This window comes from Candoia aspera, chromosome 1, assembly GCF_035149785.1.
Source record: "Candoia aspera isolate rCanAsp1 chromosome 1, rCanAsp1.hap2, whole genome shotgun sequence".
Taxonomy (NCBI): domain Eukaryota; kingdom Metazoa; phylum Chordata; class Lepidosauria; order Squamata; family Boidae; genus Candoia; species Candoia aspera.
In genome coordinates, this window is record NC_086153.1 from 20,597,351 (window position 1) to 20,616,742 (window position 19,392).

Consider the following 19,392-nt stretch of genomic DNA (forward strand, 5'->3'; position numbering starts at 1 on the left):
GTGTATAAAATACATCAAACAGAAATCAAATCAAGAGGAGCCATCTGCTGTTGATTCATTCATTCACTGAGGAAGCATATTTATAAAATTGCTTTGTTCAATGCTCCAATCATTTACAAGTGGGATTGATTCTCCCTTCCAGGCATTTTATCATCATATGAACAGCCCCGCAGATCAGGTCAAGATAGATCCTCTTGGAATAATTAACTGGGTGCCCTTCAGATATTTACAGTTTTCATAAGCCTCAGTCCGTATGATCAATGGTCAGGAATCAAAGTGATTGTTGTCCAAAGTATGTGCAGGATACCAACCTGCCTAATCCCTTCTAAACCAGAATCTTTCTTCTCACAGGGGTTAACTATGTTGGAATTATCAGGGATCAACTCAGCATTGTCTCATAAGTCTAAGGGCGTCACTCTAGCGAATCACATCTCTATTGTGCTTGTGGGATGTCACATCGGTCACCTGATTTCCACTTCCTCCTCCTCCTTGGGCTTGGGGATTAACAGTCTCCATTACCTCATGGGCAGACATGCAAGCAGGAGCCGCTGCAGGAATGCAGCCCTCCTGCCCAACCATCCTCTGCTACCAAGAACCAGTGATGATTAAGTGCTTTCTACTATGAATCTATTTGTATCCAGCTCTACTGAATAAAAGTAAGCTATCTCTATTTTTCTTCATCTAACTACTGTGTGAAGATTGAATTTATTTCTGAACGTAATTAAGCTTAATGTGCAAGTTCCTTTTTTGGTTCACACTTCTACTCTGCAAGATTGCTGTTTGCTGGTTGGAATTCTTTTATTAACATTTAAAAACTCCATCAAACTAGATATTTCTAAAAATTCCACTATTCTCCTGAAAATGCCACAGGATAGTGATGGTAACAACCCTCTTCCAACATGCTCATGTCTCAGAATATGAAAGTGCAATATGATCATCACAATTGATAACCACTGATGGACAAATTTATTGAAAGAGATGCAAGCAATTGTCTGTCCTCAATTGTGTTCCAGTAAACTCCATAAATTGATTTGCAAACTGTATGAAAAATGGTGTACTATATTTTTTGCTGTCCTAAATTTTATATCTTGCATTCTTGATATGCTCAAAATCTATGCATATACTGACATTCATATGAATAAAAAATACAGCCATGTGCAACTACAGGTTTGGCAGATCAGGTCATTTTGTAAGATAATCTTATCTCTAGCCTCACTGCACCCATGTTCCATAAGTGCCCAGTTCTGCAAAAGTCCTTTGTTAGCAAGTACCCTTGAGAAATAAACTTTATTCTTCAGCCCAATGCTCAAAGGCTGTTTTCTTCCCACCTGTATCCCACCTAAGACCTTAAGAGCCCCTCCAAAAATTGCTGCTAACTTGTAATTTTTAATGTTCAGAAGAGGAAAGTTATTAAATATTTGGGGAGTAATAATATTATTTAAATTAATTAAATTAAATTAAATTAAATTAAATTAATTACTTCTTGGTGACAGAAGTCGTCAGTAATAGAAGCTAGAGCATTAAATTCTCTTCACCATCTCACTGGAATTTCCATGTTCAGAAATAGCACACCTCAGATGCAACAGTGGGCAAACAGGAGAAGATCCTCCTCCTCCTCTTCTTCTGAGGTGGGGCCCAAGCTGAATGTGGACCCCGACATCAGGACGTGGCAACAGGTTGGTCGGTATTTTAGTTGCAACAAACGGACCGAACAGACCGAAACAGATTACAGATTATTATCCCAATTTTGAGACCTTATTAGAAGCTGAACTCCATCCTATTCCTTCAAAAATTAGAGCAGTTTACAAAGCATTTACCTCTAAGCCTGAAGGACTTGAAATCAAAATATGACATTGAAATGATTTGTGGAAACAGAGAACAAACTGGAAGTGATGAATTCGATCTAATCCTTAATATGTTCTTAGTATTATTACCCTCCTTGTCCTTTCTCCAATGCTGAGCTCTCCTACAGTAGAAACTTTACTCCAGTTCTGAAATGACAACTATGAGTGGAAAAAAAGCTCAGCCACAAGACAGTAGTGGGGTTCTCTCTTCTCCCAAACATTGAATGACCTACTTTGAAAAGAAGGCACAAAGTGCAGCTGATGTGGCACCTCATAGCAGAAGGAAATGGCAATGGAGCTCTTAGTTCTGATGTAGCTTCTGCATGAGAAGGTCTGCCTCATGCCCTGAGTGTTGGAAAATATTGCCAAGTACTGTAGTGTCCCTCTCAAATGGTCACAGAGGTCATGCAGATATATGGATAATCACTGGATTTGTGCCGGAGGATGGTTTCAGGGACAAACTATAGTTCTCCATTAAGACTATTGAGGGCATGCCTGGGCACTTTACTTCTAACAAACTACAGAACAGCAGAGGTATTAGCCTTCTCAATTCAACTGCTGCCTTTTCTTCTCAAACAAAAATCGTCCAAATAAAACTGACACTACAGTATTGAATTCGGTACAAAATGTGAAACTCTGATAGAGCTGATTTTTAAATGTCGACATCATGGAAATTTATTTTTTAAAAAGCCTGCACGCTGGGGAAACGTTTAAAGAAAAGAAGCAATATAATTTGCATTAAAAAAGATCAGTTGTCAGACAATGTATGTCAGTTGTTACCAAGATATGGTGAGGCGGCACAACTAATTTAGAAGATGCGCATACATACATTCCCTCTTGGGGTAAGCAACATGACACAGTATACAGAAAAGGAATAAACAGTACTGAGACAAAGAAATTAAAGGCATGAGAGAAGAAAAGGAAGCATGGCTAAAACTAGTTTACATCAACACTATTCACTACCGCACACTGCATCACTCCTTTCTGTCTATGCCAACCATCCTAACTCTATGTCCACGCACCACTTTGTATCTTGTTTTTCACATCTTTTTTCAGAATCTCATCAACATCATCCAACTACTTTATCTTTCTTTCCCTCTCAATCCATTTGTTCTTCTTCCATATATTTGTTTTGCTATTTGATCATTCATTCTCACTGAATGACCAAACTATCACAACTTACTTCTTTCACTGGTCATTCTCTTTCATATTCAATCCACTTTCATTCTTGGCCCAGAGTTTCTTTTGTTTAATAAAATAAAAAAATAAAGCATCTTGTTTTACTACACAATCTCCTTCAACTTATATATTGCATTTTCTGCAGACAGCAGTGAAATGTTCAACAGGTTTTTTAAAGACCTGCCAGGCTGGAATACTGCCTAATAATGTGGACACTAGTAGGCAGTATTCCTACTATAATAATAATGTAATAATACTAATAATGTAATAATAATAATGTAGACATTGCTGGGGGTGGCGACGACCGACAGGAAGCTCTGACACAGGCTGGTCCATGAAGTCACGAAGAGTCGTAAGTGATTAAATGAATAAACAACAATGTAGACACCAAAGTAGACTGGATTTTTAAAAAATCCATGCATGTTTACTCAGAAATTGACATTTTCACTTTAAGAGAAGCTCCTGTTTGTTCCTACGGCAGCTTCCTTTAAAGTTCACATTATAACTTTCAAGATGTAGATTTATCAGGAAGGAAGAAAAGGCTTCTTATTGTGTCTTCCCTATGGAAGATTTTAATCTAATGCTGTGAGTGTTCTCTGTATGTTTGCATTTTATTTCTGCTGATGTGAATTACAGATATTTTAATGTATACTATATATTAAAGCAATAAACCTATGGGAATCTAGACTGACCCAGATTTTATTAATAATATTTTAAAGAAAAGTCCCTTTGAACATTACAATATTGACACTGGTCCTGTCACCATTTACCTATGGTTGCTATGGAGAATCTCTGAGTCTTTGTTCAAATTTATATCTGAGGACACATACCATTAATGCTTTAAATGACAGGTCTAGCTGAGCAAACCCAAAAATAGCAGCTGCCCATTTTTCAGCAGCAGCATCAAAGAAAGGAACAGGGATCAGAAAAGACATGAAATCACAAAAGGGTGTTTGGTTTAAAAAAAAAAATAGAAAAGCTTCTGCAGATCATTTTCCCACTCCCATTTCCACAGAGTAGAAAATGGCAGAGGGAGGGGAGAACCACAGGGGCAATTCAGCAAAATGTATTGAATGCATCTTTGCTAGATGATTAGGAGGGACACAGTGCCACAAAGAAACAAAAGAGTTTGTGGTAGGCAACCTAGTGGCTTCTATAAAGTTTGGAATTTGGTAATAGCTTTAGCCAGCACTGTCACATATGCCAGGGATTGTTGGCATTATAGCCCAAAACATCTAAAGGTAGACCTCAGGTTACGACCCTAACTGGGACTGACATTTCTGTCGCTAAGTGAAGCTGTCATTAAGTGAAACATCACATGATTGTGCCACTTAGTGATGGCAGTTCCGGCAGTCCCAGTTGTGGTTAGGTGAGGACCTCACACTTCTCCTACCCTCTGCGAACTGCCTCTGCTTCAACTCCCCCTACCCGCCTATCTCCCCCCATCTCTGCCCTTTTGGCCACCCTGCATAGCACGGCCAAGATGAAGAGGCCACTGTATTCAGCTGCCTGCCACTGCCAACAGCTTGAAAATCCTTTTAGCAGAAGGAGCACAAAGAGTCCAACTCACAGGGCTGTCCTCAGAGTAACCAGCAGGCACAGGCTGGGAAAAGAGCCATTTCTTGGCTGTTTCCCCCCAACTCCTCCAGCCAGCCAGGGCAGAAAGGGCCCAACGTTGGGCTGGATGCAGAAACAGTACCAGCTCCGGGACCTAACCACCCTCCCTTGCCCCGGAGAACCCTGGAGGGAAGCCTGGTCAGGAGAGCTCCCTGTTCAGGGGCAGTCTATCCTTGCAGATCCAGGAGCAGGAAAAGGCATGGCTTCCCACCTTGCAAGTACCATGGGCCATGGTAGGGAAGAGGGAGGCAGTAAGGGGGGAGGAGGGACCAAATAACACGTGCACGGGCCTGCTTTTCGGAACCGGTGTTGTTGAGACAGCCGCCACCAGTTCCTCCATCCCCAGGGCCATTGCCGGTGCTGGTTCCCGCACCGAGGTGGTCCCAGCGGAACTGTGTGCAGAGCAGGCTTTGCAAGGCAAACTCCAGCATAGCCAGCAGCAGCACCAGCTTTATTGCGCACAGGCAATGGTGGGCGCAGCCTTGGAGAGGGGACCCCGCAGGGTTTTCCTCCTCTGTCACCACCACCCCAGAGGGCGGCTTAGGCAGGACACCCACCTATCTCCCCCCACTGCATGGCATGGCTAAGATGAAGGCGCTGCTATATTCCTCCACCTCTTGCCCGCTGGCCAGATGACCACTGGTGTATGCAAGGCCAGCTCAAGTGTTATAAGGCACCCCTAGGCCACATTGACTGATGGGCCACCTCCCACTGATGCAAAGATTTGCATTTTTAGAACAGCCTTTTTTTTTGGAAGGAGGGGACAGCATTGCTGCCCTCTAAGCTTCAGCACCCTAGGACAGTGCCTAGTTGGCCTTAGCCTAAAGCCAGCCCTGGGTGTATGTGTTAGTCAAAATGGCTATGGGAAAATCACATCACCAAAGGAGACGTTCACAAAGGTTCCTTCTATGCTTTTGTTTTTGTTAGTTATGGAGGAGACATGTGGTCTTTGGCCTTGTGGCTGACCCTTATTTTCCGTGATGTCCTGAATATCTTGCATAAAAACTTTGTAAAAGTCAGAAGAAATCTGTTTAAAATCTTGGTGGAAGTCAGAAAAAAATCTGTTTAAAATTCTCCTTGTCTCATGCAGTAGATTATGGCACTCACTAGCAGCTTAACCAGCTAAAGTCAAGGATATGAAAAAGTTCTGAAATGTATTTACGCAAGTGAAAGTGAGATAAGCAGACAGTTCGCAAGGGAAAGTGAAAACAGAAAGCTGAAGGTTCAAATCAGCTGATTCAAAGTGTAGGAAAATGCTAGTATCTTCAAATTTAATACAAAAATAATAACAGGAAGACAATTGTTTATTCTCAATCCTTCTTTCTATTTGGAAGGAGAACAAATCCAAAACTTAAAAAAAAATTTTAAGAAGCAATCCCAAAAATAACGATAAGCACCAAGATAGCCAGCTTTTCCTTGCTGTAGAAAGCCTCTCTTGGGGTACATACACTTAAAAAAAAAACAAATTTAGTGATCTAGAAATGGGGTGGCCGATCTTAGTGTCCCTTTAAGGCTACAGCATGGCTTGGAAAGTGAGGACGTCCCCGCCTCCCAGCTGGCTCTTACCAGTCGAACGCAAAATGCTGTTTGCGATCTTCTGGCTGCAAGCAGCCATCCGGAGGACAGATGGGGTGATTCCACGTGTTTTCCTTCACCTGGAAAACATTTCTGGGCTTCAGGAGAACCTGTCTGAGCCCGAAAAAAGTTACCGCATTGTCATCTCTGCCTGCTAAGCCTGCAGGCACAGCCGCTCAGTCTGCCATTCCCCACTGGAAGCCTACTGTGGCAATTTCTAAGATCTGGAGACAAATTTTTTAAAAATTACCTTCTCAAGGTACAAACTTTTTTTCTCATGCCATGCCTTCACCAGAAGTAGAACTAAGACTGTTCATAGTCCAACCAAACCAAAATGCTACCTCCATTCATACACTGATGATCATCCAGTGATCAATTCCACCACAGAAATCCCACTTAAATTAATGCAAGTAGCAGTAAAGTTTATTTAAACAAATATACACAGAACTTTTGGTAAATGATGTAAGCCAGCATTGTCTGTCATCCCAAAGCCTTCCAAAATTTTGTGGTTTTATGCACAAGGACCTTTTATGTATAAGACAGATACCTGGCTGAAAATCAAGGCAAAACCATTTGTTAAATATCCAAAAAAAAAAGTGCTCTATTTCTATTCCCAACACATTGCATACTTTTTGAGCTAGTTGAGAAGTTCCAGAGCAGGGCTTTGATCTAAGAGCTTATGCCTGCTTTGAAAAGGGCATTTTTGTTTCTCTCTCTTCAGCAAAAACAAAATTGCAGAGAAGGATGGATTGTAATTTTCTCCTCACTTTATTTTTAGCTAACCTAAACTATAGTATGTGAGCCATCCACACTGAGAGTCCACAGCCTAGTTTTGGCACAACATCAAATTAAATTCTCAGTCCCTAGCAAATTGATCAAGGGGGGAAGCCATATCGAGCAACAAGCAAAAACTGGAGATTACCCCAACATATTGCAAGAAATATGAACTCAATATTACAGAAAATCTGCATTGTGTTGCTCGTACTTGGAGCAACATGTCCAGCATTCCTTAACTAATTTATATTTTAGATACAAATACATGCAGATGGACAATCCTCTCCAACGTAAAAAAACCCAATTACCCAATCTCAGGTCACTGGTGACTAGAGCATCTTCCTCTCCCCTTCTCAAAAAAAGAAATTAGCCATAAATTACCCTCTGGGGAGAGATTCTCTAAGTACATAACAAATACTTTTCTGCAAAGCTGATGCTAAAGAGACTATAGGAACAGTTTTCAATACAATCCTAAAAGGAGAATATTGTAGCATTTTAAATTTTAAGAAAACTACACTATATAACCCTGGGGAAGGTAATGGCAACCCACCCCAGTATTCTTGCTGTGAAAACTCAATGGATCAGTACAACCAGAGATATGTCGGTATACCATCGGAAGATGAGACCCCCAGGTCGGAAGATGGTCAAAATGCTACTGGGGAGGAACAGAGGATGAGTTCAACTAGCCCCAGACGTGATGACGCAGCTAGCTCAAAGCCAAAAGGATGGCTAGCGGCCGACAGTGCTGGTGGCGAACGGCGAGTCCGATGTTCTAAGGATCAACACACCATTGGAATTAAGATCTATGAGCCAGGGCAAATTGGATGTGGTTTTGGGCGTCAGTGAACTGAAATGGACTGGAATGGGCCACTTCACATCAAATGACCACCAGATCTACTACTGTGGACAAGAGGACCACAGAAGAAATGGAGTAGCCTTCATAATTAATAGTAAAGTGGCTAAAGCAGTGCTTGGATACAATCCAAAAAGCAATAGAATGATCTCAATTCGAATTCAGGGCAAGCCATCTAACATCACTGTGATCCAAATATACGGCCCAACCACAGATGCTGAAGTAGAGCAGTTCTGTGAGGATCTGCAGCACCTACTGGACAACACACCTAAAAGAGATGTTATTTTCATCACACGAGACTGGAATGCTAAGGTGGGCAGTCAAATGACACCTCGAATTACAGGTAAGCATGGCCTGGGAGAACAAAATGAAGCAGGACATAGGCTGATAGGATTTTGCCAAGACAACTCACTCTGCATAACAAACACTCTCTTCCAACAACCTAAGAGATGGCTTTATACATGGACTTCACCAGATGGACAACACCGAAATCAGATTGACTACATCCTTTGCAGCCAAAGGTGGCGGACATCTATACAGTCCGTAAAAACAAGACCTGGAGCTGACTGTAGTTCAGATCACGAACTTCTTCTTGCACAATTTAGGATCAGACTAAAGAGATTAGGGAAGACCCACGGATCAGCTAGATATGAGCTCACTAATATTCCTAAGGAATATGCAGTGGAGGTGAAGAATAGATTTAAGGGACTGGACTTAGTAGATAGGGTCCCGGAAGAACTATGGACAGAAGTTTGCAACATTGTTCAGGAGGCGGCAACAAAATACATCCCAAAGAAAGAGAAACCAAGAAGGCAAAGTGGCTGTCTGCTGAGACGCTAGAAGTAGCCCAAGAAAGAAGGAAAGCAAAAGGCAACAGCAATAGGGGGAGATATGCCCAATTAAATGCAAAATTCCAGAGGTTGGCCAGAAGAGATAAGGAATTATTTTTAAACAAGCAATGCACAGAAGTGGAAGAAGACAATAGAATAGGAAGGACAAGAGACCTCTTCCAGAAAATTAGAAACATTGGAGGCAAATTCCAGGCAAAAATGGGTATGATCAAAAACAAAGATGGCAAGGACCTAACAGAAGAAGAAGAGATCAAGAAAAGGTGGCAAGAATATACGGAAGACCTGTATAGGAAGGATAACAATATCGGGGATAGCTTTGACGGTGTGGTCAGTGAGCTAGAGCCAGACATCCTGAAGAGTGAGGTTGAATGGGCCTTAAGAAGCATTGCTAATAACAAGGCAGCAGGAGATGATGGCCTCCCAGCTGAAAAGGCAGAGGAACTAGGGACCAAATTGCCAATATTCGCTGGATAATGGAAAAAGCCAGGGAGTTTCAGAAAAACATCTATTTCTGTTTGATTGACTATTCTAAAGCCTTTGACTGTGTGGACCATAACAAATTGTGGCAAGTTCTTAGTGGTATGGGGATACCAAGTCATCTTGTATGCCTCCTGAAGAATCTGTATAACAACCAAGTAGCAACAGTAAGAACAGACCACGGAACAACGGACTGGTTTAAGATTGGGAAAAAAGTACGGCAGGGCTGTATACTCTCACCCTACCTATTCAACTTGTACGCAGAACACATCATGCAACATGCTGGGCTTGAGGAATCCAAGGCTGGAGTTAAAATCGCTGGAAGAAACATTAACAATCTCAGAGATGCAGATGATACCACTTTGATGGCTGAAAGCGAAGAGGAACTGAGGAGCCTTATGATGAAGGTGAAAGAAGAAAGTGCAAAAGCTGGCTTGCAGCTAAACCTCAGAAAAACCAAGATTATGGCAACCAGCTTGATTGATAACTGGCAAATAGAGGGAGAAAATGTAGAAGCAGTGAAAGACTTTGTATTTCTAGGTGCGAAGATTACTGCAGATGCTGACTGCAGTCAGGAAATCAGAAGACGCTTAATCCTTGGGAGAAGAGCAATGACAAATCTCGATAGAATAGTTAAGAGCAGAGACATCACACTGACAACAAAGGTCCGCATAGTTAAAGCAATGGTGTTCCCCGTAGTAACATATGGCTGTGAGAGCTGGACCATAAGGAAGGCTGAGAGAAGGAAGATCGATGCTTTTGAACTGTGGTGTTGGAGGAAAATTCTGAGAGTTCCTTCGACTGCCAGAAGATCAAACCAGTCCATCCTCCAGGAAATAAAGCCAGACTGCTCACTTGAGGGAATGATATTAAAGGCAAAACTGAAATACTTTGGCCACATAATGAGAAGACAGGACACCCTGGAGAAGATGCTGATGCTGGGGAGAGTGGAGGGCAAAAGGAAGAGGGGCCGACCAAGGGCAAGGTGGATGGATGATATTCTAGAGGTGACGGACTCGTCCCTGGGGGAGCTGGGGGTGTTGACGACCGACAGGAAGCTCTGGCGTGGGCTGGTCCATGAAGTCACGAAGAGTCGGAAGCGACTAAACGAATAAACAACAACAACACTATATAAATATAAAATTTACACATAGGTTATATATATGAAACTTGACAGGTCTGAACCAATGGAGACCAAACCTCGTGCGTCGAAGAATTCATCATCGGAGCTTTCCACTGAGTCAATGCCTTGCATGGGCCACTGGGAGCCGAACTGGTGCAATCCAACTGAAAAAGGGGAGAAAGGCAGCATTAGCAAACAGAGGGTTCCAAGATGGAGTCCAATCAAACATTCTGTGTATTTAGAAGGTTCCATCATTCAGTCAGCAACCTTAAAAAAATATTATTTTACTTACAAGTATTTGTAAGTCCATTGAAGTTGAGTGGCTAATAAATTCAAATAAATAAATTTTTAAAAACTGCTGTCAAATCATATTTTTTCCTGGCTCTAGTAACCAAAAAATGCCAAAAACTTGCTTCTTTTTCCTGTTCAATTTTGATACAGATCTAATCAATGTACAGTATTTATTTATTAAACAAATTTATATGGCTGCCCAACTCACACACGGTGACTCTGGGCTGCTTACAGAATTAATCAATGACTAGAAATAAAAATTTCCTAAGTAGCTAAACAATCCTATGGGCCTTGGCAGTAGTCATAGGATTTTGTGGATATCTTTGTGCAGCATCAAATAAATTGTGCAGCCCAAATAAACTGGGCAGAGGAAACCTTTTATCTTTGGGAACTCCTTCAGTGCTATTGTTCCTCTGCAATCAGAATTCCAATGACACAGGAGATAAAAGACATTCAACACCAACAGGGATTTGGAGGGGACAGATTAGGAGAGACTCTAAATGACCCACCCTGGAACAGGGGGAAACTGGAGCTGACCTATTTTATTACCCTACCACTGGGAGCTACATAAAGGAAAAAGTTTTCATTTTTACTTGCTGGCACAAGCCTTAGGATTTGACCCTATCAGACTGTATTTAATTCAGATGATAGCTCTGAAATTGAGGGCAAGTCCAATATGCTTTAACTTCAGCCTTGGGAAATCATCATTCTGGCTGACACACCTACATCCCTGAGATAAGAGATTGCCCAGATCACATGCATATTTAGGATGCCATACTCCATTACAAATATGCTTCCCAGGCAACCGTGGCATTCTGGAGAAGCCCCAAACACTGACACATTACTTATTCTTGCTGCATTGATATCCTGCTTTTCAGTCAGTTTTATTTGCCAAAATAGCTGAAGTCATAAAAAAGAGATACTGGGCTGGACCTGCCCTGAGGCTTAAAGTCAAAGAAGACAAGGTGCATGGGGGATGAAAAATGGTAGGAAAAGAGGAAGAGTCAGATTGACTGTTCAAGGCCAAATTGAAGTGGTAAGTAGCAAGGTGGCATTTATACATAGTTCAGTCTGGGCTGATTTAACTTCCTGAAGCTCTTGCTTAAATAGAAATGTGGGGCAGTTGTTCCTTTGGATGATAGATGGGGCCAGATTTGCTGTGGCCAATGGGTGGAGGTACAGTGTGGCTCTCCAGTCCCAGGGCAACTGGAAGCAGCAAAGTTGTAATGACTGTGTTACTCAATCTACCATTAAGTTCAATTCATACATGACTTCGGTAGAAATCTCTTTAATGGAGAATAGCACACAGAACAGTGAAAACAGTGACAAATGAAAGTTCCTGCGCTTTCCCCAAGTTAAAACGACCCAATGAGTACAAGCCCCCTCCCGCTCTCAGGCATGCAGCCCCCTTCTTCGTGCCAGTCAGCTCAGCTCCATGCAGATGTCTCCAACATCTTGACGTGTAGCTTGACTTCGGATACCAAAGATAGTCCAAACAAGATGTTTTCACACTCCTGGTATGTTCCCCCTCCCAACTCTACTGACCCGCAAGTCCCAACACATGTTAAGTCCATTCATGCATGCGAGTCCAATCAGATGTTCTGGGAACGTTTGATCAGGGAGCATGACAAAAGTACAAAGCAAACTCTTTGCAGCTGCCCATTTCTTGCTACTGTAAACAGACAGGCCAATTGTCGTCTTCCCATTATATATTTCCCAGTCTCCCAGGAGCTCTTGATCCTCTGATGGATGAATGAAAGTGGAGTGTTCTCTCTCCCATTCCAAGAAATACACCTTTCTCAGTGAAATTCATCAACAGAGCATCAGGGACATTGACAGAGTGGTAGTGTAATACACCTCAGATAGACTGACAGGAGGACCAAAATGAGATGGCAATAAGGAACAGAATTATGACATATCCTAAATTCTCTCAGCCCAAATGCTTGGGCAATGTTTTGTTGACACAAGAGGTCCAATGAGGAAGTTCATGGCCAAATGTGTTCTTCCCTCTTCATTTAGGTTAAGATTTTTTTTCTTTTCTTTTTTTCAAAATTGCACCAATTCATTAAGAAATGCTATCTCCTCTTGATGTTGCCTCAAACATCTAGGCCAGGCTGACCTAACCCTACCCCAACAGCCTGTGAATAAGCACAGGAGAAGAAAGAGAGGATCTGCCATCTTCTCTCACTACTGCTGTTTCAAGCTAAGATGGGCTCTCAGAACACTCTGAACTGGTGCCTAATATATCTTTGTTTTACTTTTCTCAAGCCTTCCCTTTTTCTTTCTGTGTCATGTCTTTTTAAATCTGATTTTTTAATAATCTACAATTGCGGTGCAACAATATCTGTAACAAATAACAATGGCCTTAAAAATGGCAACTTATGTGTCATTATTGCACAAATGGTCTGATGATGTCACGATGTCTGATACATGTATTTTGCAGTATCATTTGTGTCATGTCATCATGTAAGTGTCATTATTTGCCCCCTCCTTCATTGACCCTTCAGATGCCCATGCTATAGGAGCCTTTCAAACTGATGAGGAGAATAGATACATAATTAACAAGCAAGCATATAATAGGACAGGGATCACATCCTGAGTGGAGATGACTTCTAAAGAGGTTGTTATATTCTCCTCATATTATTACAGGTCAGAGGCCTGCTGTCATAAGTTTAGTTTAGATCTGTGGGGCTCTTGTGGGCCTCTTCTTCAAATAACTAATTGTAGTTCTGTGGAAAGAACTCAGTGACAAAGCACAGCTCTGTGGGCAAAAGGCTCAATTGCTGACATCTCCCATTTCTAAAGATCTTAGTGGTAGATAATGGAAAAGATCCTTCTCAGCCAAGATAACCCTAGGTAATAGATGCCAGTCAGGGTGCAGAGTAGCTATTAATGGTTTGATTACATGAAGTGATTATTCCAAATTTTTACTACCCTCCCAATTCCCCAAATGTAGTGAAGAAACTCATAAGTCCAAACTGGGCTTATAGATGGGCCAGTGGGTCAGTGCTAATCATTTGCTGTTTTCTTTTATTCTGCTTTTCACACCCAAACAAGATATTGGCATATACATCCAATGATTACTCAAACCATTTAGCTGCACTTTGCTAACAACAAAAGCCACTCTATTTCTCCTGCAGAATCCATTTTTGTAGATACAACAGGCTATGATTTTATAAATTTAAGGTATCCAATTAAAGCTAATGAATGTTGCAGCCATGAAGCCAGTCTCTTGATGGCTTTGCAGACACAGGACCTGGAATATGCTAACAGCTTGGCTACATTAAATAAGGTCCACTTAATGCTAAGTGCTCCCAGACATACAAACAGCCCTTCAAATTAATCTATAAAAACTGACAAAGCCCCAGCTGAGCGCTGGGTATTATTAGGATAAATGTTTAGGGCTTGCTTTAAAGAAGCGTCTGAAGGACATTCTTTTACATCTCATCTCTGCCTTAAAGAAAGCAATTTTCGGGGCCTTTATTTTCAAGCTGCAAATAGACTATCAGATCAGATCGCAATGTTCAAGATCAGTTTACTGAACACACAGTTTTAAAAAATACAAACTGGACATAGCTGAAACTTACTGGGATTTAACATTTTCCTTCCCTGCTTGAATCCTGAGGAAAATCTGCCTCTAAAAATGTTCTTTGTTTAGACTCCACTGGCCCTGATGTGATCCACCCCCAAAGCAAACACCATCTTTAAGAAAAATTATTTCTTTAGCACTTGAGCAGAGAAGAAAAAGGTTAAAATCCTCCTCTATGCTTGCTCCAATCTCCAATCTGAACCCTGGTAAGACGGAGTGGCTGTGGATTGATGGCTCCTCGGCTTCTAGGAAATTGTCATCTTTAGTTCTGGATGGGGTTGCACTGCCCCAGACAGACTCAGTGTGTAATCTGGGGTTTCTCCTGGACTCACAACTCCTGCTCGAAGAACAGGTGGCAGCCGTGGCCAGGAGGGCCTTTGCGCAACTTCAGGTTGTGCACCAGTTATGCCCGTCCCTGGAACAAGAAGCCCTCCGAACTGTCACTCATGCCCTGGTCATCTCCCATATAGACTACTGCAATGCACTCTACATGGGGCTACCCTTGAAGAGTATCCAGAAGCTTCAGCTGGTCCAGAAAGCAGCCGTGTGGGCCATTTTTGGTGCCCCTAGGTCGGCACATACAACACCTTTGCTGCGCGAGCTGCACTGGGTGCCAGTTTGCTTCTGGGTCCAATTCAAGGTGTTGGTTATCACTTTTAAAGCTCTACATGGCATGGGGCCAGATTACCTGAGGGACTGTCTCATCCCCATCACATCGGCTCACCCCACCCGATCATCCAGAGAGGGCATGTTACGGACCCCGTCTGTAAGAGAATTTCATCTGGCAGGATCCAGGAAACGGGCCTTCTCTGCAGTGGCCCCCGCCCTCTGGAACATCTTGCCCCTGGAGGTGAGGCAGGCCCCTTCACTCCTGACCTTCCAGAAGGCCCTGAAGACTTGGTTCTGCCGTCTCGCCTGGGGCGGTAAAGTGGGTAACCATTCTTGGGGGTGCCTCGAACCCTAGAGTCCCTCCCACCAGCTTGGAATTTTATAGCCTCTTGGATTTTATATTTATTTATTGCATTTTATAATTGTGATGTGTTTGATTTTTATGAGATTTTAATGTTTATGGCCATAGTCTGATTTTATTGTAAACCGCCCAGAGTCCCTCTTTTGGGGGAGATGGGTGGTAATTAAATTTGAATAATAAATAAAATAAAACACAAAATTGTCTTCAGCAAATAACGTAAGGACATGCAATTGAATAAACAAATGTTATTATGCTGTTTTCCTCAGCTCTACTTTACTGTACTTCCTTTTTACTTTTCCTCTTTCTCAGATTTTAGATTATAAGCTCCTCATGGAACATGGTAAAGCTCCATGAATACAGAAGGTGCTATATAAATAATCATTAAAAAAAACCTGGTTCACACAAGAAAATAGTCATGACAGAACCAGTCATGATGCTAGCAAAGTCTGGTATATCCAAAAATAGATCTACTTCTTCTCTGCAGAAGATCAAAACAGAGGCAATCTTTGGCCTTGCTGCTGAATTAGTAAGAAAGAACTTCATTGGGAAAAAAGTCATTTTCCATTTTCCGTTTTCCCTTTATATAATATATGCATCTGATGAGATTTTTCAACATTATCTCATATTCAATTTGCATTTCCCCGAAGTCTTGTATCTCCTCCTGGGAAGACACGATGGCTTCACAGGACAAATGGTATCATTCCCATGAATGTTGGTTACTATCTGTAGGCAAAGAGTAGGCCCATTGCTATTTTCTCATAACAGCTTGCTTTTGAAAAAATATTGCAGCCAATTGGCCAAACACTGCATTATCAAAACTCAAGCATGACAAGGATGAACAACATGCAAACTTGGACTTTCTTAGACTCACTGGCTTGTAGACAATTTGGCTTCCTAAACAGGGAAGGAGCTGGCAGCATCAGGAGGCTCCCACTCCCCAAAGTTTCTGTATCAGGAAAATTGGCAAAGAAGGGAGAAATGTGCAAATCCAGTTGGCATGGGGTTCTTATTTTTCCATCTGTCTTGAAGAGATGCTGCCTATTCTTCTAGAGACAAACTGCTAACATTTCTAATTCATCTTTTACCTTCTTAATGAAAGTGACATTGCCATAAATGTGAAGGGCAGGGCTAACTGAGAATGGCTATACTGCAGAATGAGGCATCTCCAGACGTCCCTAAACCTTAAGAGATGGATTTCTGCAGGGAGGTGAGTCTTTTTTATTAGCAGCTCTGAAGCAGTGGGAAGCATTCTCCTTAGAGGCAAGTATATGTCTCTCTCTGTTTCCAAAGATACACAAACATTTTGTTATTGAGCATAAATCTTCAATAATAAAATTAAATCAACCAAAATGCTTGTGGGTGCTTTGCTGTCTCTTTTACTGATGATTTTTAAAAGTGAAGTCTGCTTTGTTTCATGTTATTCTAAAAACCTAAGTATTGCAAACAAAAGAAAATATACAATATGATATACACAAAGAGACTTTGCATCATTGGTGTTGTCATTCAAAAGTGGAAAAGCAGGAAAGGACATCATGTGACTTACTAACCCTACACTTGGAAGACCCTGGTCTAATCTGACAGCCATTTTCAAACCACTTTTACTGAGATTATAGCACTTTCTGTGGGAAAAGGGACAAATATCAATTAAGAATCATAGCTCATTTGCTAAACACATATATATTAGACATCCCCCAATGCAAGAGTTAACAAAAATTTATTTAATCTCTCCCATGTGCCAAAATAGCATACCAACCATCTTTGTTTTCAGAACATGGATTGGCAGCAATTCCAAGCATCAAATGCTTCCCATTAAAAGAAAAAAAGAAAAAGGGAAGCGGGGGGGGAGGGAGCAAAACACCTTATTAATTCATAAAAATTAAATCAGCCACAAATGGTTTATTGAATGAAAAACCAGACTTTAATTTTAATTAAGCCAAACTGGGAGAATGCCTGGGAAGAACTGGCAGCCAGAAGGAAAAGCAAGATAAAAGCAGCCAAAGGGAATAATGAGTGGGTGGGAAGGCAAAATGGATTGCACACAAAGAAGGGAGGAAGGAATGAAAGTATCTGGCTTAGAATTTTAATGGCAGTCCCTCAATTCCACTTCCCCCAAACCCCAAATGACTATGTTCTTGGGGTAAGGAGAAGCCAGTTTGGTGTAATGGTTAAGGTGCTGGGCTAGAAACCAGGAAACAGTGAGTTCTAGGCCTCCCTAGGCATGAAAGCTGGCTGGGTGACTTTGGGCCAGTCACTCTCTCAGCCCAACTCACCTCACAGGGTTGCTGTTGTGTGGAAAATAGATTTCCTAGATTTGAAGTTGTAGATCTGACAGCAAGAGACTGTCTGGGAAAACCAGAAACTGATTTTGTGAAGAGGAGACCTCTGTAATCTATAACAATATTCTCAGACTCAGTAACAAATTCCAACTTCCTTTAGATCAGCGTTTCTTGAAGTGTGGTCCTAGGACCCCTGGGGATCCCCCAAGACCCTCTCAGGGGTCCCTGAAAGCAAAATTATTTGCCAGCCTATGTTGAAAAATAATACAATATTAAAATCCCATCAAACAATCATCAGAAGTGGTAGTGGCAGTGAATGCATCAATTTTAATTTTTAATATGGTAAATATCAATAAATGTAACCCATACAAATAAATGCTCTTTTGGGATCCTCCATAATTCTTAAAAGTGGGAAGGGGTCCTGAGAGAAAAAAGTTTAAGAAACACTGCTTTAGAGGAAGTCAGGAGATCTAAACTAGTGGAAAAAGATACAACACAGAAAGAGAGAGTGCATATAAATAACAGGACTATAAAGTACAATGAAGTACAATGAAGATCTAAGCTTGGCATCTACACCCTATATCAGTGTTTCTCATCCTTGGCAATTTGAAGATGTGCGGACTTCAACTCCCAGAATTCCCCATGCTCAATTGCCAACGGTGAGAAACACTGCTCTACATTCTATCCTCAAACTGTGGCACAAGAATTTCCAATTCTGCTTCAGGGACGGAGTAGTCCTGTCCCTGTCATAAGTGAGGAAAAGAACAGAAGGACTGAAACAATACCAAATTCCTTATCTTCCCACTTTTTCTAGAGTCAAAATAGCGCGCGCGCACACGCCAATTTCTCACAAATCGAGCCTCCCACTCATAGAGGAAGCTAAAGCTAGAAATCCAACTTCTCTCCCAAGCTCTGTCTCCCAACCTATCATATGGCATTTCTCCTTGCTCCACTCTCTAGTTATTTAAAAATACCAAGAATTGCAATAAATAAATAAATAAATTCCTCATCTGCAGCAAAAACAACCAATCATATTTTGATGGTTACAAAGTTATTGCATGTTATCTTTCTAAGCTGTCTTGAAGTTAAATAGATTTCCGCTGTGAGAACTGCTAGAAGTTTTTCTGTATTGCAGAACTGGTCACATTTTCTTATATAGAATCAGAAAACTCCAGCTGGAGCTTCATTTCCTCCCTCCCATCACTCCATTTCTCTCCCCCCAAACACATTCTTATTCTGAAAAGGAAGAGGACACTGTTCTTAACCTTGATTCAGCATGCTTTGAAATGGTGAGATAGACATATCATTTAACCAGCCTTGCTGTAGAATAGGTAGTTAAAATAATTTAAGGGAACAGAAACCCATTTTAATTGATTGCAGAGGATGTATTCTGAAATTAGCAGACAGAGTATTTATGCTGAAAGAATGCCAAGCTTAGCTGGTCATCTACCACTGGTTTCCAAAAACGTCCAGGCCTATTCAAACCTGCATGAAGGTGGCCATTGACATGAGCACCAGATCCACAAGACTGATTCACTCACAGAAGGAAAATATCTGTTGCATAACTTGTGGCTGCAAAATGCAGCATGCTCTGATCAGGGTGCATGACTAAAACATTCCTGCAACTATATGCACACTCCATCTCTGCCAAGTCAAGCACAACCTCCCTCCCCCCTTCTCCCTCTCTTCCCAACTTTCTCTGAGTGATAGTCATCCCACTCAGCCCAATTACTGAAAATCAATGATTGCCCTCAGATCCCACAGGGAGATGGCTGTTAGAGAGTTCTCACTTCACAGGCACATTATCATGCTGCCTCATAGCTCCAAGTAAAAAGCAAAAGGGTTCTTTTCATCCCATTTAGACAGAAAAACACTTCTTAAAAAATACAAAAGAATGAGAAAGGACCTTTTCCCAGATACCTGGGTTTAACAACAGCCATTAGACTGGGGACTAATATATTTGGATAATTTTA

The 19,392-nt window shown here is 41.5% G+C and overlaps 1 protein-coding gene across 1 annotated transcript in view; it reads right to left on the reverse strand.

Annotated features, from left to right (window-relative positions):
- Positions 1 to 19,392, reverse strand: part of PITPNM3 (PITPNM family member 3) — a 161,824-nt gene that overhangs the window by 99,353 nt on the left and 43,079 nt on the right. The window contains exon 2 of the mRNA XM_063299212.1: positions 10,371 to 10,457. Coding sequence (XP_063155282.1) covers positions 10,371 to 10,457 — 87 coding nt within the window. The remainder of the gene's footprint in view (positions 1 to 10,370; positions 10,458 to 19,392) is intronic.